General features: G+C 43.3%; 1 protein-coding gene across 5 annotated transcripts in view; it reads left to right on the plus strand.

Moving 5' to 3' along the window:
- Nucleotides 1-23080, plus strand: part of avil (advillin) — a 100047-nt gene that overhangs the window by 49735 nt on the left and 27232 nt on the right. For 4 of the 5 annotated variants that reach the window (XM_073071353.1, XM_073071354.1, XM_073071356.1 and 1 more), the window contains 14 exons: nucleotides 588-698; nucleotides 1295-1500; nucleotides 2212-2290; nucleotides 2836-2934; nucleotides 4384-4537; nucleotides 5220-5320; nucleotides 8145-8282; nucleotides 9814-9972; nucleotides 14345-14524; nucleotides 15579-15724; nucleotides 16797-16941; nucleotides 20954-21142; nucleotides 21715-21783; nucleotides 22776-22892. In XM_073071353.1, coding sequence (XP_072927454.1) covers nucleotides 588-698; nucleotides 1295-1500; nucleotides 2212-2290; nucleotides 2836-2934; nucleotides 4384-4537; nucleotides 5220-5320; nucleotides 8145-8282; nucleotides 9814-9972; nucleotides 14345-14524; nucleotides 15579-15724; nucleotides 16797-16941; nucleotides 20954-21142; nucleotides 21715-21783; nucleotides 22776-22892 — 1893 coding nt within the window. The remainder of the gene's footprint in view (nucleotides 1-587; nucleotides 699-1294; nucleotides 1501-2211; nucleotides 2291-2835; nucleotides 2935-4383; nucleotides 4538-5219; nucleotides 5321-8144; nucleotides 8283-9813; nucleotides 9973-14344; nucleotides 14525-15578; nucleotides 15725-16796; nucleotides 16942-20953; nucleotides 21143-21714; nucleotides 21784-22775; nucleotides 22893-23080) is intronic. The other variant, XM_073071357.1, reaches the window with a different exon arrangement.

Here is a 23080-nt window from a genome sequence, read left to right on the forward strand (position 1 = left end):
ATAAATGAGCCACGATGGAATGGCAGAGCAGACTCGATGGAACTGATCTTAAATATATGCAAAACCAAAGCAAATTCACACTCCCTTTCCTGTAAGACCAGGGATATTTACAACAAAGGAAAGATATAGAGACATACAGCCGTTCAGTGATACTCAAATATTCCTCGACCGGAGGGGCGGTGGTGATATGAGATGTCCACCTGTTATGATCAATCGTTTCACCTTGCTGTGTGTTCTCTATGTTATGAAACAAAGCTTTCAATTCATCCATTCAGAGAAACATAGGGATACAAATAGAAACTCCTTTTCATCAGCACTCCCTTTCCAACCATAGAGTGTTGCTGGAGAAAAGGTCTCTACTGATTGCAAACTGCCCATTGAGTGACGTTCTTTCCCAGTATCATAGATTAGGAGGTGGGTCCTGATCTCCTGGTTTGCCACACACTCTGTGGTGCCTGTTTTAAATGCCCCAGAATGGTCAAAGCCTGAGGGAACACCTTGGAATTTGATGACGAGTAATAATAGACCTTGCACTGGGGTCTGCTGGTGGGTGACAGCTATTCTAACGCATGCTTTGTGTTTTTCAGGTTAAAATGAGCTGGGAGAGTTACAGCTTGGGCGATGTCTTTCTTCTAGATGTCGGCAAAGTCATCATTCAGTGGAATGGGCCAGAGAGTAATCGAATGGAACGGTTAAAAGTTCAGTTGTCTAGAAATCCTGCTGTATTACAATGGTGTAGACATGTTGAAGTGAATGACTGTTCTGGTCAGTGCAAGCCAAATGAGGGACCTTATTATCTGGTTAATTGTGTCTGTGACAAACGTCCTCTGTGCGTAATGAGATGCCTTGCCTCTTAACTCAGTGGCACCCTCACCTCCGAGTTTCAGCTCCAATAGCCGAGAACGCAAAATTTGGCACTCTTGTTGCAGAACCACAGATGCATTTCTTGCATTGTCTTTGAGATCAGAGATTAAACTAGGTCTTCCTCCACCCATTAGGTGGATGTAAAAGATGCCTGGCACTCTTTCAAATAAAAGTAGAATTCTCCTCATGCCCTGACTAGAATACTGTATATCCCGCAACCAATGATGAAACAGATGCTCTAGCTATTGTCTGTGGGAGCTTGCTCTGAACATTTGGCTGGTGTGCTTCCTACTGTACAACTGTTGCTACACTGCAAAAAGTATGTCAATTGTAAAGGACTTTGGGATGTCTAGAGACCATAAGCAGAGTGCCTCCTCACAAAAAGTAGTCGAGTTAATGGTTTTTAGAACTCCATTTGTTCTTGCCATAGGGCATGCAACTCGCTAAGGACATTCGCGATCGAGAGCGAGGTGGACGTGCAGGGATCGGAATAATCGAAGGCAATGAGGAGACAAAATCTCCCGAGCTGATGAAAGTTTTAGTAAAGTTTCTCGGGGAAAGGACCAAGACAATTAACCCTTCGCTACCTGATGAGATGGCAGACCAGCAGCAGAAAGCCAAACTTGCCCTCTACCAGTAAGATTGGAGTGGGTTTTATATTAAATAGTGAATATGAAGCATTATATGGAGCATGTTTTGTGTATTGGCTAGTAGATGTGTGGAGTATGTATCTATTATCATTCTATGGCAAACTGAGTTTGTGGATTGCTGTATTATTTTGTGAAAGCTTTAGAGAGAATTCAGAGGAGATTTACCAGGATGCTGCCTGGATTAGAGAACTTGTTTTATGAGGAAAGGTTGAGTGAGCCCAGGCTTTTCTCTTTCGATCAAAGGAGGATGGGTGGTGACTTGATGATAAGAGGGATAGATAAGAATGGATAGTCAGAGATTTTTTCCCAGGGCAGAAATGGCTGATACAAGAGGGCACAATTTTAAGGTAATTGGAGGAAAGTATAGGGAGGATGTCAGAGGTAGGGTTTTCTACATAGTGTGGTGGGTGAGTGGAACGCTCTGCCAGGGTGGCAGATACATTTGGGGCATTTAAGAAACTCTTAGATAGGCACATGGATGATAGAAAAATGGAGGGCTACGGGGGAGGGAAGGGTTAGATTGATCTCGGAGTAGGTTAAGATGTTGGCACAATGTCCTGAGCTTAAGGGCCCGTACTGTGCTGTAGCGTTCTCTGTTCAAGGTGTGTGTGTGTGTGTGTAGTATAGCCTTCAAAGAAAATGATAACTACAAACAGTAAAGGTCTGAAAACCAAATCAAGCTGTCTTGATAACTCAGTGTTTCAGATGCTTGTGGACAAATGAAGGTCACAGAAGTTGCCACACGGCCTCTCGTCCAGGACATGCTGGATCACAATGTGAGTATACAGCACGCCCTCCTGATGCCTCTACGCAGTGAGCATTTTCAATACAGCTCCTCGCCAGGTTATGACCGCGTTCCGTTCCTGTGAGCTGTTCGCGACCCAAACAGTTTGCTAGTTGGAAATGAGGCCTAGGACAGAGTTTTCACTGGGTAGAAGATTCCTGCAGCCCTACAGCAGCTGGCAAATCCACCCTGCTGGTCTCTCAAATGGTTGAATGTATGTAAGTTAGGTGTTCGTAACTCTGGGAGGACCTGTTTGTCGGGAGGGCTCTTCTGTTTCTGCTCCTCTCTTTATTGCTCATTGAATTGAATTTGTTGCTAATTGTTGATTTATTGAACTACTTGTTACAAGTCTTTAGCCAAGGCTTAACACCTCCAGCCTTGAAACTATCAGGGCTTTGACCTTAAGAGATGACAGTAAACTAGAGAAAATTTAGACTCTTTTTTCCCTTTAGACCTTTGTTTATATTGTGGTTTGATATATTACTTCTAACTGAGTTTTTGCATTTTAATAATGTGAACTTGTTCAATGTTTTCCAGGATTGCTTCATTCTCGATCAAGGTGGAACCAAGATTTATGTCTGGAAAGGAAAACGAGCTTCAAAGAAGGAAAAGCAAGCTGCAGTCTCTGGAGCTCTGGTAATTTCAATCAAATGGACTGAAGGGTTTGGATGGTGGTTCCTATAATGGCTATCACGGGTATCTGTACTCCTGCCTTTCATATTTGCAAGCACCTGAATGATCTTTCAGTTATAGACCTCTTCCCTTCTTTTTATGACATGTGTAAGAGAGCGCAGTGCAGTGTTCGCCTGAGGTAAAACGGGTCTGTGCAGTGAGTGATATGGATGCCATTGTAGTTGATGATCAGTGTTATTGCATCATTGATTGCACAGGTGGAAAAGACCAATACAGGCAACCCTAATGTTACAGAAATTCACCCTTACACAATTGACCAACCACTACCCAAAAATTAGAGATCAAGTATAAAATTTGCTCTAACTGAATTTACACAGGGGGGTAAAAGTAAATAAATAAGCACAATTTTTATTGTGTCTCTCATTTCTTGATGTGTATGCAGATGTTGCAGCTTTGTTATGGAAAATCGCAGTTTGGACTATTTTCTTGAAATTGTGGTCCTTTAGATTGTGCATCCTCAGCCACTGGGATGTTTAAAGTGTTTAAGTCTGCTGGTTCAGAATAGCATCCTGCAATGTCTGCACATCCAGTTGTCTGTTTTATGTTTCGAGTGTCAGATTGATCTAGATCCTCAGAGGGGTGGAGGGGGGAGGTGGACGGAAGAGGGGATAACTTTTAGTTGCTGTGTCTGACTCGTAGACAGACAGCAGCTCCTCTCTGCATATTCACCACATTGAACCTGGACAGCGAGTGAGGAAGCCCATGGGAAAATCACGTAACCCAAGCTAACCTTAACCTTCCCTGCTTAATGTCGACACATGCTCCTTCTCAGCACAGGTGGCCAATATCAGAAATATTGGTGACGCTCTGTTTATAAAAGCGTGTCTGCAGTTGCCTTGGTGTCTGGTTTGAGCAAGTCGAGGCAGAGTCAGCATCGCTCAACTGGATGGAAGCCATTGCATCTCCTGTGCCTGCTGAGTGCAAAAGTCTGGTTGCATCTCCTGTGCATCTAAACCTGCTCAGAAATGATCAAATCGACCTACAGAATCCAAAATAAAAATTCATGGCAAAGGAGACCACCTGGCCTATTGTATCTATGTCAGTCAGAGGGCTACCCAGCCTGATCTCCCCTTCCTGGTCTGTATCCATAGAGCTGCAGTACACATCCAGGCAACAGTTAAATGTAATAAAGGTTTCTGCCCCTCTTTGTGCCACCCACCCCACTTGGGAAGAAATTTCCAGACACCTACCATCCACTGAGTGGTGGGGGCAATGTTCCCTGATTTCCCCTCTAATCTTTTTGCCAATTAGTTTAAATGTACATCCCTAGTTTTGGAGCTCTTGGTTAAAGAAAATGGGTCTTCATGATTTTATACAGCAATTTTTGTTTTTATTCACTAATGACTTTTAACAATATTGCTCTGAATTGATGAATTCTTTAATCTCACCCAGGAGTTTATGAAGTTGAAGGGATACCCAAACACTACTAGCATTGAGATGGTCAATGACGGGGCTGAGTCAGCCATGTTCAAACAGCTCTTCAAGAAATGGACAGTGAAGGGGCAGACAGTGGGTTTAGGGAAGACACACACAGTTGGTAAAGTTGGTGAGTATCCATAGTATGAACTGTTTGCTGTGGGGCAGGAATAAGTGGAAAGATGAATTAACCTTTATGTCTTTTCTGATGATAGATATGTTCTTTTATAATCCAAGTGAAGGTCCAGAGAGATTTGAGCTCTGTTTACACAAATCACTAAGATGTGGCAATTGTGTACAGAGGGGGGAAGAAATTTGAAATGATAAGTTTGTTGGCCTGTAAAACTGGAACAGCAGATTCCAGGAGGGCTGTAACTTTGGAGCAGTTCCCATGTATTGTAAGACCTTCTCAGGAAATTTGGAACTTCCACATTCATAAGACATAGGGGTAGAAATAGGCCATTGGGCTGGGCTGATTTATTTTCCCCCTCAATCCCATTCATTTGTCCTCTCCCCTTAACCCACATTAACTAATGAAGAACCTATCAACTTCTGCTTTAAATATACCTAATTACTCGGCATCCACAACTGTCTGTGTCAAAGAATTCCACAGATCCACCATCCTCTGGCTGAAGAAATTCCATGTCATCTCTGTGCTAGAGCTTTGGCTTTTGGGGTGAGGTGGGGGCAAATATGGAAATAAGAAAATAGACCAAGTAAAGCTATAGATCAATGGGTGAATGGCCTTGTCTTTTTACTCTTTAGGAGTTCATGATATTGCTAATCTTTCACACCTTCTATTTCCTTTCCAGCCCAGATTAGCCAACAGAAGTTTGATGCCACCCAAATGCATGCCATTTCAAAAGTGGCATCTCAGGAGAGGATGGTTGATGATGGTACGGGGAAAACTGAGGTACAGTGTTATTATTCTGTATGGATACTGAGAGGCAGAAAGTATATAGATGGTATGAACCAATGAAGACATGGTTGGACTGATGGATAGAATGGAATGAATGGGAACAGTGAAGAGATGATGCCAAAACCAAAGAACATAAGAAATTGGAGCAGGTGTATGCCACTTCATCCCTTGTGCTAGGTGTACCATTCAGCAAAGCTAAGCTTGTTATTGTGACACCACTCAACTAGTTGGTACATCTCACTCCTGTATGCCCTCTCATCTTTTGTTGGTCAAGATCATTTGACTGACCTGTGTGAACCTCTCACTGGTTCTGCCCCAAGGCCACAAGCAGTATTACTTTATGGCTCACGCCTCCAGCCTTGTGACCTTGGTAGTTTCATTTGTTCTTTCCAACTCAGACTGGTTCAAACCAGTCCAACCAAGTCAGCCAAACTCTGGACCCAGATGGCCAGATCACAAGCTGATCTTTCTGCAAGCCTGCCACTTTACATAATAAACAGCTTCTGGATTGGGGAGCAGGCCTTACGAGAATAGGTTGAGTGAACTCTGCCTTTTCTCCTTGGAGCGATGGAGGATGAGAGGTGACCTGATAGAGGTGTATAAGATGATGAGAGGCATTGATCGTGTGGATAGTCAGAGGCTTTTTCCCAGGGCTGAAATGGTTGCCACAAGAGGACACAGGTTTAAGGTGCTGGGGAGTCGGTACAGAGGGGATATCGGGGTAAGTTTTTTACACAGAGAGTGGTGAGTGTGTGGAATGGGCTGCCAGCGGCGGAGGCGGATACAATAGGATCTTTTAAGAGACTTCTGAATGAAGTTTCTTAAAAGACTCATGGAGCTTGGAAAAATAGAAGGCTATAGGTAACCTTAAGTAATTTCTAAAGTAAGTACATGTTCAGCACAGCATTATGGGCCGAAGAGCGTGTATTGTGCTGTAGTCTTTCTATGTTCTTATCTGAGAATGATCTCAGGTTTAGCAGATCACTAGCATAAACTCCTTGCGTTCATGTTCAGTTGCTTCGATTAAGCTATCCCTGAGCAAGAACTAATTCACCAAACAGTTCACAAAATGGCGGCCGCAAGAAAAGTCTTATACAGGCCTTTCTGCTCCTGAACATTGGTGTTTCCATACCAGGCCATGATGCAACCAATCAGGATGCTCTCCACTATGAACCTACAGAAGTTTGTAAAGTTTTAGATGACATGCCACATCTGCGCAAACTTCTAAGAAAGTAATGGCACTGTTGTGCCAACTTTGTAATGGAACTTGCATGCTGGTCCCAGGACAAATCCTCAAATATGACAATGCCAAGGATATCCTAATGAGGACCGGCTCATGAACCTCCAGTTTGTTCCTTTTTCGGTCTTGCTGACATTGAGTGAGAGGTTGTTGTTGTGGCACTATTCAACCAGATTTTCAATCTCCCTCCTACATGCCGATTCATGACCAGCTTTGATTTGGCCAACAACAATCAGCAGAGTTAAATATGGCATTGGAGCTGTGCTTAGCCTCACAGTCATAAGTGTAAAGTGAGTAGAGCAGGGGGCTAAGCACACATCCCTGTGGTGCTCCTGTGCTGATGGAGATCATGGAGATGTCATTGTCAATCCAAGCTGACTGGGGTCTGCAAGTGAGGAAGTCGAGAATCCAGTTGCACAAGGAGATATTGAGGACAAGGTCTTGGAGCCATTTTTCTGCTAAAGTGAATGAACTCTCACTTTTTTTCCATATTGCACTCCATCTGTCATGTCCATTCTCTTATCTGGTCTATATCTCCTAGAAGCCTCTTTACATTCCCACCTAATTTTGTGTTATCACTAAATTTCAAATGTCTTATCTGGCTCCCTTTGCCAAATCACTGATACAGGTGACATCCTTGTGATACATCACTGATTGGCAACCTGAGAAAGACTCATTTGTTTCTAATCCTTATTTTTTATATATTATTAACAGATTTTCAATCTTGACCCCAATTCCACCTGTGCTAACTTTGCTTAGCTATTTCCTCTATTAGATCTTATTATTAAAAATCCAAAGGGAGTTGAAAGGAACGTAAGAGGTTACAAGATCACTAGACTCAAAAACATTTACTTCCCCCAAGCTGTCAGGGCCAACCTCCACCACCACTACATCCACATCTCCTGCATGTACATACAATCCGTCTGTCCATATAGCAGTTATTTGTACATTGTGCTTTATAGGGTTGCTTTTATATTTATATTTATTGTGTTTTTTTTTATTGTGCTCTTTATACTTACTGTGTGTTTTTTATGCTGCATTGGATCTGGAGTAACAATCATTTTGTTCTCCTTTACACTCGTGTACCGAAGAATGACAATAAACATCTTGAATCCTGAAATAACTGAGGGAAAGAAATTGAGAGGATTGCTATAAGAAATAGTCTCCTTAATGCCCCAGTTCCAGCGACCCCGGCTTGATGCTGACCTTGGGTGCTGTCTATGTGGAGTTTGCATGTTTTCTATGACTGCGTGAAATTCCTCTGCTTCAGTTCCTTCACGCATCCTCAAAATAAGCTTCTGGGTTAATTGACTGCTGTAAATTGCTGGCAATTGAAAAACTAATTTGGGAGAAATTGGTGGGTATGTAAAGGGATACACAGAAGAATAACAAAAGGGGTGGGAGTGAGATTGGTAGAACTGTTCTGCTGGGAGCTGGCATAGGCTAAATGGGCCAAACGATTTCCTGTGCCATTACAAATGTTCATCTAATCTTGTATGTATTGCAGGAATTCACCCTCTGCATTGTTAGCATTGATGAACTCTGGCTTGTTCTTTTGATTATGGATTCTCATTGCAGGTTTGGAGAGTGGAGAACCTTAAACTGGTTCCTGTGGACCCAAAGACATACGGATTTTTCTACGGAGGTGACTGCTACCTGCTCCTGTACACGTATCTGGTGAACAGGAAGGAGCATTTTATCCTCTATATTTGGCAGGTATTGCTGTCTGAAGAGGACACAAAGACATATCATAAACCCCACTACAGTAGAATTCCAACTGAGACTGGAGCTAAGCTAAGTCTGCCTACTCACTTCATTTTGTTTTTGCAACCCACACATTTTCAGGATGCCAAGCTTCTGTATTTCATCCATGTACCCAAATTCTTTTGTAATGGGAAACAATAACTTGAATATATTTGTCAATTAGTGATGATAGTACAGGTACAACATGATTTATGGTTCACTTTTGTGGCCATTTAAAAGCCAACCATATGGGATGGGCGTGCAGTCACACTTGGGTCAGACTGGGTAAGGTTGGCAGACATTTAAGGGTTTTTGCAACATTCTGGTAGTTTTGTGGTCATTGTTACTAAAACCAGGTTCCAGATTATTGACTTTAAATTCCATAGCTGTCCTGGTGGGATTTGAACTCTGGTCTTTAGATTACCAGACCCATAACCATTCATACAGATATTGCACATGAATATTAAAGATGTGAGGAGAGTTGTTGGAGCCATTGGTGTCATTTTAACAAACAAAATCATAAGCGTGAAGAAAGTACAAGGTATGAGTCATAGCCGAGTAGGTAGCATGTTTTCTAGAAGCTTCAAGATTTCAGGTCATACTCAACAAACTTGAGCCTAAGCTGTAGGCCGAGACTCCCAGTGGGTTACTGAGGACGTACAGCACAGTTATCGACACCATCTTTCTGATGAGATGTTAAGCCCCTCCCCCCACCACTTGGGTGGATTTGAAAGATGCCAGGGAATCATCTTGAAGAAGCGCAGAAAAGTTCACTCATCATCATGCTCAATATTATTTTTCCTCCAATTTCACAAAAGCACACAATCTGCTCATTGACATTGCTATTATAGGATCTTGCTGTCTAGTAATTGACTGCTAAATTTATAATGGTGAATTTGTTTCAAGTGCTACTACATCAGACATCCAGAACCTTTTGATGTGTGGACACCCCTTGAAAACTGGTCACTTGAGGTAAAACACCTCAGGTCTGAGGTCAGCTATACAACCATTTCTTCATGAGAAGATGTGACCAACAGTCTGACATAATTGAAAAATATTGTACTTTTTCTAGACTGAGCAGTTAGACACACATGCCTAGAAACTGGACCCATTCTGCACAATTTTTCTGCCCAATTTGTGCATAATATTATTTCACAATAATTTCAAGGTTTATCAATAACCATTGGAAGTGCTCAGACTGGCTTCCTCAATTAATTCTTTGTACATTATACGTTTGCCAGGTGTCTAATATCATTCAAAGGTGAGCAGTGCCAGTTCCTGTTTGCTCATGGAAATTGTTTAAAAGTCTGACTCAGAACCTGAAAGTTTAGGGGTGAAAACCACCCCAGTAATTCTTTAATAGCTTTCTCCCAGCTCTTCAGTCTACTAGGGGCATTACTGCTTCATGTGGCTCCCATTCAGTGTACCAGAATAGTGGTCCAATATGGTTAGAAATGACTCTGGTTATGAGCATCTTTAACCATGTTAGTGATTCTGTTCTTAGGGACGTCATGCCACCCAAGATGAACTAGCTGCCTCAGCCTTTCATGCGGTCCAGGTTGACCAGAAGTTTGGCAATAAACCAGTGCAGGTTCGGGTCACTATGGGGAAGGAGCCTCGACACTTCTTGACCATCTTCAAAGGCAAACTAATCATCTTTGAAGTAAGCCTCTTGTATAATGCGAACTTGTATGGTATTAAAACTTGGGTTAACAGTGACATTGAATTGTGTGCCGACTTTGATCCTTGCTCCTACTTTGACAACTGCATTGGTGCTGCTTCATGCACCATGCTGAGCTCGTCAATTTCATCAACCTTACCACCCTGACCTTAAATTCACTTGGTCCATCTCTGACACCTCCCTCCTCTTTCTCAATCTCTCTGTCTCCATCTCTGGAGACAAAATGTCAACTGATATCTTTTATAAACCTACTGATTCCCACAGCTATCTCGACTGTACCTCTTTCCACTTTATCTCCTGTAAAAATGCTATTTCCTTTTCTCATTTTCTTCACCTCCACCGCATCTGTTCCCAGGATGGAGCTTTTCATTCCAGGAGATCAGAGATGTCCTCCTGCTCACCCCTTCTTCCCACCGTCATAATAGCGATAGAGTCCCTCGTGTACTTACCTACCACGCCCCCCCATCAGCCTCTGCACACAACACATTATCCTCCGCAACTTCCACCGTCACAAAAGGAATCCTACCGCCAAACACATCTTCCCCCACCCCCTCCACTTTCCACAGGGATCGCTCCCTCTGCAATTCCCTTGTCCATTCATCCCTCCCCGCTAATCTCCCTCCTGACACTTATCCCTGAAAGCAGCCAGAGTTACTACACCTGCCCACACTCCTCCTCCCTCTCCTCCATTCAGGGCCCCAAACTATCCTCCCAGGTGAGGCAACACTGCAACTGTGAATATGCTGGGCTCGTCTATTGTGTCCGGCGCTCCCAATGTGGTCTCCTCTACACTGGTGAGACCTGTCGTAAATTGGGGGATCACTTCGTCGAGCACCTCTGCTCCATCCGCCACAAGAGGGACCTCCCGGCGGCCAAACATTTTAACTTCCATCCCATTCCCATCCTGATGTATCAGTCCATGGCCGAGAAGAGGCCACCCTCATGTAAGGAGCAACATTCCATCTGGGTAGTCTCCAACCTGATGGCATGAATATCAATTTCTCTCTCTAGTAAACAAATTCTGTGCCCCCCCCCCCTTTTTCCTCCATTCCTCACTCTGACCTTTTACTTCTTCTCACCTGCCTATAACTTTCCCCTGGGTCCCCTCCTCCTTCCCTTTCTCCTATTGTCCACTCTCCCCTCCTATCAGATCCAGCCCTTGACCTTTCCCACCCATCTGGCTTCACCAATCACCTTTCAGCTAGCCTCCTTCCCCTCCCCCACCTTTTTATTCTGGCGTCTTCTCCCTGAAGCGTTGATTGTTTATTCTTTTCCATAGATGCTGTCTGACTTGCTGCGTTCCTCCAGCATTTTATGGTGTTGCCACATTGTTACATGTTAAACCAAGGTCTTGAATAATTCCTCTGGTGCTTCAGGTAGTTGTTAAAGATCCCATAGCATGATAAACTAAGATGCTTTACATAATTCTTCAACTGACACCACTAAAACAGATTATTTGATCATTCTTCTAAGTATTCAACACACCTTTTGGTTTGTCTGGTTCATGTGGGAATCTCCTAGAAAAAAATCTTTATTTCACTATGTGAAGGCCACATCTCTAAGTCATTATTTAGAATCTAAACACAAGTCTCTCTATATTAGTGACTGTGCTTTGGAGGTGAGCTGACTTTTAGATCCTATGTTTAATAACAAAGTACCAGTGAAGATAATCTTGATCATTATGATGCGGAAGGCCATGTACATGGAAGTCAGACTTTCTGTAATGCCCCTCATACATGAAGAATGCACACTTGAGCTCATTGACACATTTTCTGGTATGCCCCTCTGGCATGAGGACCGGTTAACTCCTAGTTCGGGGAGTACAGAATTCGAGGCCTGAAGATCGTGGTCCTGGGTCCTGGGTCGATACCGAAGGTCAAAGTTCAAAGTCAACGAGTCCAGAAGTTGAGGCCTGATGGCCAAAGCCCTTGGTTTGTGTGCCCACTGGGGAAGTCAGGGGTCTGATGTCCAAGTCCGCTGGAGACCTGGAAATGTCCTGTCCTGGGGTTGAAGGATTGTCTGTGTACACACACAAAATGCCAAAATGCTGGAGGAACTCAGCAGGTCAGGCAGCATCTATGGAAAAGAGTACAGTCAACATTTCAGGTCAAGACCCTTTCATAAGGACTGGAGAAAAAAAAGATGAAGAGTAGATGTAAAAGGTGAGGGAGGGGAGAGAGAAACACCAGGTGATGGGTGAAACTGGGAGGGGGAGGGATGAAGTAAAGAGCTGGGAAGTTGGTGAAAGAGATAAAGGGCTGGAGAAGGGGGAACCTGATAGGAGAGGACAGAAGGCCGTGGAATAAAGAAAAGGCGGGAGGAGCAGCAGAGGGATGTGATGGGCAGGTAAGGAGATAAGGTGAGAGAGGGAGTAAAGGGGATGGGGAATAATGATGAAGGTGGGGAGGGTGGGGGTGGGGCATTACTGGATGTTTGGGAAGGGGAAGTGGAATTAAAATGGATGGCCACAGGGAGATCCTGTTTTTCTGATGGATAGAGTGTAGGTGCTCGGCGAAGTGGTCTCCCAATCTATGTCAGGTCTCACCAATATACAGGAGGCCACATCAGGAGCACTGGACACAGTAAGTGACCCCAACAGTGTCACCTCACCTGGAAGGACTGTTTGGGGCCTTGAATGGTAGTGAGGGAGGAGGTGTAGGGGCAGGTGTGGCACTTGTTCTGCTTGCAGGGGTAAGAGCCAGGAGGGAGATCAGTGGGAGGGACAAATGAACAAGGGACTATTTGTGTGGGGGGTGTGAGGAACACGGCTTGTTTTTCCGTTGCTGTTGCTTGTGTTCTGCTGAACGTTGTGGACATGCTATGTAGGCACTGGAATGTGTGGCAACACATGTAGGCTGCCCCCAGCACATCCTCGGATTATGTTGGTTGTTAACGCAAATGACACATTTCTGTCGATGTACATGTGATAAATAAATCTCAATCTGAATCTGAGAAAAACAGGTGGGGGCAGGGGTGGAGAAGAGAAAGACAAAGGAGATCCACTGACTGCTGTTTAAAATATCGCCTGCCATTGCCTGAATGATATACTTCTAAATATGTTAGCCACTGTACAGATTTAAGGTGCTGAAAGAATAAAGTGCGATAATTTTTTTTAAAGTGGCATCACCAGCAACTGAGTTAATGTACAAGAACTAAAACAAGGGACTGACTTTAAAACATTTCACCATAAGCTAACATTTGAAGTGGTGTTATTTGGATGGAATAAAGGGAAGGGGAGATGGCTTACTTTGAGGGCAAGAATGCCTACAATTTCTAACTGCTTGCACATGCATGGCTATGGGAAAGTATTGGGTATTAGAATTACATTTGGTTTGCTCAAAAGTCAGCAAGTGGCTAATGTGGCCTCAATGTGTTGTTCTGTTTATGAATTAAGTATAAACATGGGGTGTTTGCTTTTTAAATGAATTCTTTAATTTTTCCAAATCTTCAGTGTTGAAGCTATTTCATTTAAGTATTTAAATACTTTAAATGAGGTGCTACATTTTGGTAGGAATAATCCAAATAGGACATACAGGGTAAATGGTAGGGCATTGAGGAGTGCAGTAGACAGAGTGATCTAGGAATAATGGTACATAGTTCCTTGAAGGTGAAATCTCATGTGGATAGGGTGCTGAAGAAAGCTTTTGGTATGTTGGCCTTTATAAATCAGAGCATTGAGTATAGGAATTGAGATGTAATGTTAAAATTGTACAAGGCATTGGTAAGGCCAAATTTGGAGTATTGTGTACAGTTCTGGTCACCGAATTATAGGAAAGATGTCAACAAAATAGAGAGAGTACAGAGAAGATTTACTAGAATGTTACCTGGGTTTCAGCACCTAAATTACAGGGAAAGGTTGAACAAGTTAGGTCTTTATTCTTTGGAGCGTAGAAGGTTGAGGGGGGACTTGATAGAGGTATTGAAAATTATGAGGGGGATAGATAGAGTTGACGTGGTTGGGTTTTTTCCATTAAGAGTAGGGGAGATTCAAACAAGAAGACATGAGTTGAGAGTTAGGGGGCAAAACATTAAGGGTAACACGAGGGGGAATTTCTTTACTCGGAGAGTGGTAGCTGTGTGAAACGAGCTTCCAGTAGAAGTGGTAGAGGCAGGTTCGGTATTGTCATTTAAAGTAAAATTGGATAGTTATATGGACAGGAAAGGAGTGGAGGGTTATGGGCTGAGTGTGGGTCAGTGGGACTAGGTGAGAGTAAGTGTTCGGCACGGACTAGAAGGGCCGAGATAGCCTGTTTCTGTGCTGTAATTGTTATATGGTTATTTGTCAAGCAATTTATGAATGGAGGAATTGCTATTTTAAATAAAATAATGACTGTATTATTTAATCATTTGTTAGGGGGGCACCTCAAGGAAGAACAGCAAACAAGAAGAGCCACCGGTCAGACTCTTCCAGGTTCACAGCTATGATAAGTCCCGCACCAAAGCGATCGAGGTCTCACCCTACGCTTCGTCCTTGAACTCAAATGACGTTTTTCTTCTAACGACCAAAACAATTTGCTACCTCTGGTTTGGGAAGGTAAAAATACTTGAAGCACAAATGACAAGCTATCAGCTAAATATTTAGGAAGACATTAATAGCAAACCCTTTTGGCTTATTTTGGAAGTTCAGTCCGTGGTCTGTGCTGTTGGCTGTTCCAAGCAGGAGGCATTACTGCAGTGTCCTTTGGATGCCACTAGCCAGTGAGCACTGGTGCCTCTCATGATAATGTCTGACAACACTTTTACCATATGTTTCCACTCAGTACTCACACCACTACTGCTTGCTCATACTTCCCCTTCGCACGGCACACCTAGTTCCTGTGAAAACATTTCATAACCTGATTTGATTATTGCTGGACCTCAAGTCAAACAGCTTTTGTTCCATCTCGTTTACATTGTTAAAGGCAAAAGTAGAAAATGAATTGGCATCCTGTAAATTAATCTTCAGTTTCATAGGATATTTGATATCAGCTCTAATCTAAAAGGATCCATATTGTTTATTTATTGCAGTTTGTCTTGTTTTGCACATAGGTTATTTGTCGATATTTTGTCAGCTTATGTATAAATTTTCATACATTCTATTGTTTTTCTTATTTTTCCTGTAAATGCCTGCAAGAAAATGAATCCCAAGGTAGTCTATGGTAACATGCATGTACTTTGATAATGAATTTACTTGGAGCTTTGGTCAGATAATCATCAATAACGATGTCACTGTGTCTGATTACCTTTGCATTAAAAAGCAGAGTCTGCCATGATTTCATGGACTTTTGTCCAAAATTTGCCTAATAACAAGAAATAAAATGGCCTCTATCTTCCCGACACTTGTGCTGAACATTACTATCGCTGATACGTTTTACTCATGACTGCCAGTGAGGTTCATTAATTTGTTCTCAAAATTACCTATTGTTGTGCTGAGAAGATGGGTAGAGGTCACAGGAATAGCCTTGTATGCTCAGGAGGAGTAAATCCTTTATTCAAACACACCTCCCAATGGTAACCAAACACTGTCACAGAAGAGTGCATAGAGGAGGAATAATGTTGTTGCAAGTTCTTTAAGGTTATAGTTCTGATTCTGCTCTTCCAACCTGTAGGGATCCAATGGGGATGAACGTGAAATGGCAAAGGAGTTGGCTGTCATTATTTCCAATGGAAGTGAGGCCGCCGTTGCTGAGGGCCAAGAATCAATGGAATTCTGGGAAGCACTCGGTGGAAAGGCGCCTTATGCAAATGATAAAAGGTAAAAAACAAATCCTGCAACTGTTTTTCCTTAACATCACTGAGTTAAGGTTCCTTGGGCTGCAGCTTCCTCTTTTACTTTGGTTACATGACCATTTGACATTTGGACAAGTAGTGTTAGAGGGTGACCTTTTGGTGGAGTGGGTATTATTGCCAAGTTCTATCCTGTTCTTGTCTGTTAGTCACACATGACCTCTTGCAGGAGACCAAAGGCAGTCGGGGCTTTGACTCAAAGGCAGAAGGGAGCTATTCAGTCTTTTGTGTCTATGCTGTTTGATAAAGAGCCACTCAGTGTAGGCCCCACTGGCTTCAGAAACTCTACAGCACAATACAGGCCCTTTGGCCCACAAAACTGTGCCGAACATGTCCCTACCTTAGAAATTACATAGGGTTACCCATAGCCCTCTATTTTTCTGAGCTCCCTGTACCCATCCGGGAGTCTCTTAAAAGACCCTGTCGTTTCTGCCTCCACCACCGTTGCCAGCAGCCCATTCCACATACTCACCACTCTGCGTAAAAAACTTACCCCTGACATCTCCTCTGTACCTACTCCCCAGCACCTTAAAACTGTGTCCTCTTGTGTTAGCCATTTCAGCCCTGGGGAAAAGCCTCTGACTATCCACACGATCAATCCCTCTCATCATCTTTGTAGCCCTGCAGGCCACTGCTCTACAGCCAAGTCCTGTTTAACGGTGAGGAGGAGTTTCCACCTCACCGCCTCCATAGCCTCACCTGTCTCCAGGTGCAAATGTTTTATATCTCCCTGCTAATCCTTCGACCAATTCCTTTAAACCCCTGTGCCTTTGTTTCTAGGAGCAGCAGGAGCCAGGGCTTTGATTTGGGCAGAACAGTGGTACTAGCTCTTTTCCCCAAGTCTTGGGTTCAAGGGCATCCATTTCAACTCTTCCTCCTTACCGTTGTTTCTTGACATTAGTTAGAAACTAGCCAGAGCTGGAAGCACCCAGCCCAGCTAGTTAAAGGTTTGAAGACCCTTCATGAAAAGAGGTGGAAGTGTGCTCCTGTTTGGTAGGTTATCTCTGTCCCTCATGAAGGATAATTCCATTCCTGTACAGGCTACAAGAGGAAAATATGGACTATCAGCCCCGTCTCTTTGAATGCTCCAACAAAACGGGGCGATTCATTGCAAGCGAGATCACAAATTTCACTCAGGACGACCTCAGTGAAGATGACGTCATGCTCCTGGATACGTGGGATCAGGTAAATAGAACTGACCAATGGAAATGCTGTTTTCAATATGGTGGCCTGAAAATTAGATTGCTCAGTTTTCTATTCCCTTCACATGCCCTGCCAGTCAGTGATTGGCTTACTGCAGAATGACTGGGATGGAGAGCCAGTTTATCTCACTGAGTCTAGGGCTGCCTTCCTGAGCATGTCCTACTGAGGCTGAAGATGGGAACAGTCACTGTAAAAGCAGCCAGAGTTCTGGACCAGTGGTTTAGGTACAAGCTTGAATCCAACCATGGCAGCGGGAAATTAAAATTCAAGTAATTTGATCAGGATTGGGGCCTGAGGGTCAAATTGGAAGTCCGTTGGTCGAGGTCCGTTGGCCGGACCCCTGGGTCTGTGAATCTCTGCAAGTCTATTTGGGTAGTTGAAGGCCTAAGGTCTCTGTGTCCATGTTCGAATCGGAGTCCGAATCCGGATTGGCTGGTTGCTGGAGCCCGAAATAGACAGCCTGTCTTGGGGTTAGAAGACCGTGTGTATGCACGGGTGGAAGGGAAGAATGGAGCTTGTTTTGTTGCTTGTTCTGTCGAGCACTATGGGCATGCTACATTGCCCCCAGAAGGTGTGGTGACACTTGCGGGCTGCCCCCAACACATTCTCGGATGTGTTGGTTTCTAACACAAACGATGCATTTCTCTATGTTTCGATGTACACATGATAAATAAATTTGAATCTTGGATGGTTACATAGAACATAAAATATTACAGCACAGTATAGGCTCTTCAGCCCACGATGTTGTGCTGACTCTTTAACCTATAATATAATAAACTGATTAGAAAGGCTGGTTCAGTTATAGGAGTTAAACTGGACACTCTGGAGGCTGTGGTAGAACAAAGAACCCTCTGGAAAATCCTGGCAATTCTTGACAATGTTTCTCACGCTCTGCATGCCACCTTGACTGAACAGAGGAGCACTTTTAGTAGTAGACTTAGACAACTGTACTGCTCCAAATGAGGTCATTCTTACCCTCGGCCATTAGACTCTATAATGAGTCAACCTATAGCTGGGGAAGTGATGACTCTCCCCCTCCCCTCCTGTTAGACTGTTTGAGGTAACTTATTTATTCTTTCTTACTTCTCTTCTAATATTTGTATATCTGTACACTTGTAATGCTACGGTGGTGAGGAAGCCAAATGCTATGTTAGCGTTCATTTCAAGAGGTCTGGAATACAAGAGCAGGGATGTGATGCTGAGAATTTATAAGGCACAGGTGAGGCCTCACCTTGAGTATTGTGAACAGTTTTAGGCTCCTCATCTTAGAAAAGATGTGCTGGCATTGGAGAGGGTTCAGAGGGGTTCACAAGGATGATTCCAGGAATGAAAGGGTTATCATATGAGGAACGTTTGATGGCTCTGGGTCTGTACTCACTGGAATTCAGAAGGATGATGGGGGATCTCATTGAAACCTTTTGAATATTGAAAGGCCTAGACAGAGTAGATGTGGAAAGAATGTTTCCCATGGTGGGAGAGTCTCGGACAAGAGGGCACAGCCTCAGGATAGAGGTGCGTCCATTTAAAATAGAGATGCAGAGAAATTTCTTTAGCCAAAGGGTGGTGAATTGTGTAATGTGTTGCTACATGCAGCGGTGGAGGCCAGGTCATTGGGTGTATTTAAGGCAGAGATTGATAGGTTCTTGATTGGACATGGCATCAAACGTTACAGGGAGAAGGCTGGGAACTGGGGTTGAGGAGGAGATAGAAAAAAGGATCAGCCATGATTGAATAGCAGAGCAGACTTGATGGGCCAGATGGCCTAATTCTGCTCCTATGTCTTATGGTCTTAAACTCTCCTCCAATCAGCTTAAGATTATGCCCCCTTGTATTAGGCATTGCCGCCCTGGGAAAAAGTTGCTGGCTGTCCACTCTATTTATGCTTCTTATCATCTTAAGCATCTCTATCAAGGTACCTCTCAACTTCCTTTGCTCCAAAGAGAAAAGCACTAGCTCACTCAGTCTTTCCTCATAACACATACTCTCTAATCTGGACAGCATCCTCTGCCCCCTCTCTAAAGCTTCCACATCCTTCCTATAATGAGGCAACCAGAATTGAACACAATATTCCAAGTGTGGTCTAACCAGAGTTTTATAGAGTTGCAACATTACCTTATGGCTCTTGAACCCAATTCCCCAACTAATGAAGACCTACGCACCATACGCCTGAAGTGTATCTCTTCGCACTTTCCAGATTGAACTCCATCTGCCACTCCTCAGCCCAGCTCTGCATCCTATCAGTGTATCCTTGTAACCTTCAACAACCTTCTATCTACACTACCAACAACACCACCGATCTTCATGTCATCTGCAAACTTACAAACCCACCCTTCCACTTCCTCATCCAAATCATTTATAAAAATCACAAAGAGCAGGGGTCCCAGAACAGATCCCTGAGGCACTCCACTGATCACTGACCTCCATGCAGAATACGAACCATCTACAACCATCCTCTGCCTTCCGTGTTATGTTCCCCATCCACGACCAGCGAAGGGTCTCCAACAATCTCCATGTGAGTATTCTCCAAATTCAGACACTGTCTAACTGCAAGGCTATCAGTCAACCCTCATTCCACTTCCTCAAGCTATACAAAATACACTTTCGTTTCTTGGGAAGTGCTTGTGAAGAGGTCATCACTGGACAGTGAGAAGCCTGTTTGATATATTTCCTTCCCTTCCCCACTCTTGAGTAATTGCTGCCCCAGTGAGCATATTGACTGAGCCTAGTTCATTCAGCTGAAGGGGCTTTCCCATATTTCCCCATCCAAGCTATTCACTGTGAATGAAGGTTATTTAGAATGAGTTACCAAATAATGATTGAAATTCTATTTTCTGCAGTGTGTTGTCCTTTTACTTGAGTACACCCAGACTCATGCCAGGGTTTACCCACTAGATAAGTGAATATTTTGGGGATGTGGGCATTTATCTGCCCATCCCTAATCACCCTGGTGAGCTACTGCCTTGAATCACTGCAGTTCAGTCGTACTGGTACAGTTTGATGGACTGTTAATAGCCAACTGTAAGGAATGCTTCTGGATTGCTCTCATCCATGTAAGGACAGGGCTTTGCCTCGGTGGAGGATATCTGTAACCTAGATGGCTTCTTAACAATGAATCAATTAGTTTTTTTATCATTACTAAGACCAGTTGTTTTATTTGCATCCAAGTTCCAGATTATTAACTGAATTTGAATTCTGCAGCCAAAGAGAAAGATTTAAAGATTTAGTCACGTGTAGGTCAAAACATGGTCAAATGTGTAGTTTGCATCAACAACCAACACAGTCCAGGGATGTATTGGGTTCAGCCTGCAAGTTTTGCCACGCTTCTAGCACCAACATAGCATGCCCACAACTCATTAACCCTAATCCGTATGTCTTTGGAATGTGGGAAGAAACCCACGTGGTTATGGGGAGAATGTACAAGATCCTTACAGATAGTGGTGGGAATTGAACCATAACCACTGGCACTGTAAAGCATTTTGCTAACTACTACACTGTGTTGCCCCATGTTCATGGATTACTAGGCTGGTAATTTAACCAAAGTGTTACCTTATTGTGATTAGTCTGGAACAGTACTGGTCACATTAAACAGCCGATTTCTCCTCACCCCCCCCCCCCACCCCATTTTCCTTCACCCATTTCCTCCGGCCTTGAATGAATGGTGGATCACTCGATGGGCCGAATGGCCTAATTTTGCTCTTATATCTTGTGGTCATTTCCTGCAGTTCAAGTTTTTGTGGGTCTTCCAGTGAAACAACCTTGCTGCTATCTAACAGTCCCCACTACCCCACTCACCATATCCACCCCAACTCAAGGACTGGTTAAATATCTGAGGTGAAATGTGGATATGAAGGAGAGCATAATGAGTTGGCTTTTTGTAGGGGCATGATGGGAAACTGGAGCCAAAGAACACAACTGGAAGGCCCTGTAGAAACTTGAAAGCTTCAGTCTGACCATCTTTTTCATCATCCTTCGATTCCTCTTTATTGTGTTACAGGTTTTCCTATGGATCGGCAAAAATGCAAATGAAACTGAAAAGAGGTTGTCCTTGACAACAGTGCAGGAGTACCTGAAGACTCACCCCAGTGACCGGGACTTGGACACCCCCATAATCATCATCAAACAGGGCTTTGAACCGCCCACATTCACCGGCTGGTTTGTGGCATGGGACATTAGCAAATGGAGTGTAAGGAACTTCAGAATTTTGACCTTTGTGTAATGAACTGTCAGTGATGAAGGGAGAATAACTTTCTGCTAGGGCTTAGAAAAACAGAGCAAGACTGAGCCAGAGACATGCAGTAGATCAGAGACTTTATGCACTAATTTATTGAAAATGTACTAATAAGAGAGGAGGTCTTATAAGTTTCCCATCATACTGTATGTTGATCAGTTTTGTCTAAGCATGATGAATGGAATTGCATTAGCACATAGGAGCTTGAGAACAGACCTGGCAGTGATATAATGTTGGAACATCAAAGCAGAATGACCTTCTGTGCTGTAGGACTCGTATGAACAGTTTATCATGTCTAAAGAGGTAACACCAAACCTAGCTTTACCACTGGGCTTCCCTAAATTCTGTCACTGTATTTTAGTCAAGAATGAGATGTAATTGCCCAGTTGTTTTTCAATTTGAAATACATAAAGAAATGTGGGCAGGAAATATTCACTTCAACCAATGAAGATTATCCTTTGAATTCTCTTAGAAAAGAATCAAGCTAGTTCAGCTCATAATATTTGTGTTTCTGCTGTCTTTTCCAGGGTGGTAAAACTTATGATCAAATGAAAAGCGAGCTTGGAGACATTGCAGCAATTGTGCAGGTCTCATCTGTAAGTATCCTCTCCTATTACCAGCCCCAAGTCTTGTAATTCCCTTTTATTTACTCATGGCATGCAGGTGTGTTGACATTTATTGCCCATCGCTAATTGTTTCTTGCTGGATGTTTGTAGAGTCATCCACAACGCTGTGGGTTTGCAGACACAAATAGGCTAGGCTGGGTAAGGAGAGAAGATTGTCTTCCTAAAGGGAATTAGTTTCATATTCATTGTAACTTGATAACTTTTGTTTTAAAGAATTGGAAGAATCCCAGTTGGTATTTGAATTCTTGCCTCTAGCTCACTGGTACACGCTCTGGATTGCTTGCCCAATAATTTAACCACTACCTAAGTCTGCAATATTCTTTCCGTCTGCAGCTTGAAATCGATCATTCCCTGTACCTCAGTTTTGTCATCTCTTGGCTTTTAATACAAGCTTTCTTTCACCTGCTTGTTGGTTTCCTTTGACTTCTCTTGTAGTCTTTAGAATTTCCCAGACCAGCAAAAGATCAAGTCATACCCAAGTGTACACTGTTAATGTAATGCAATCTGCTGCAGTTTTATTCCCCCGTGTGATTTGTTTTCTTTCATTTCTTCTGTAAAATACCAAGGGGTCATATGTGAGTTGTACACAGACTTCTAGCATCAAAATTGATAATTAGAGGCAAATGCTATTCTAGGGATCAATTTCATTTTCCTGGCTGTGCACCAAATCTCTCACTTCCTTCACTTCCCACCCACCCTGTTGCTTTTGAATCTATTAATGTGCAGAGGGTTGTGAACCTTTGTGATTCCCTGTAGAGGCTCCATTGCTAAATATTGAGATAATTAGCATGAGGGCACCAAGAAATATGGGTGTATGGGAGGAAGTGTGAATTTGATTCATCACTTGATCAGAGCAGTTCAACCTGTGGATGCATAGAGAGTTTAGCATTATGTGACAGGCTATCTTAAGTGGAGATCTAAAAAAGTGTAACAAATCCAGTAATGCATTTTATTTATTGCAGGATTTAGCTGGAATGGACTTGGACTGTGTAGCCACCCACAAGCACTATCCACCAGAGGCACTGGTTAACAAACAAACATATGAATTGCCTGACGGTGTCAACCCAGCCAGAAAAGAGGTTAGTTCTGATGATGGGGATGCAGGAATGGACACTTGAGAGAGTAAGAAATTGGAAGCATATGACAGGATAGAAGCTGACATCTCTGCTTTTGTTAGCTGCCTCCACAGTGTGAATGGGCACAAAATGCATTTCTTAACTAAGCCCCAGGGCCAAGAGACTGCGAGAAAGTTGTATGGGTGGGGGAG

Source organism: Hemitrygon akajei, chromosome 18 (genome assembly GCF_048418815.1).
Source record: "Hemitrygon akajei chromosome 18, sHemAka1.3, whole genome shotgun sequence".
NCBI classification, from domain to species: Eukaryota; Metazoa; Chordata; class Chondrichthyes; order Myliobatiformes; family Dasyatidae; genus Hemitrygon; species Hemitrygon akajei.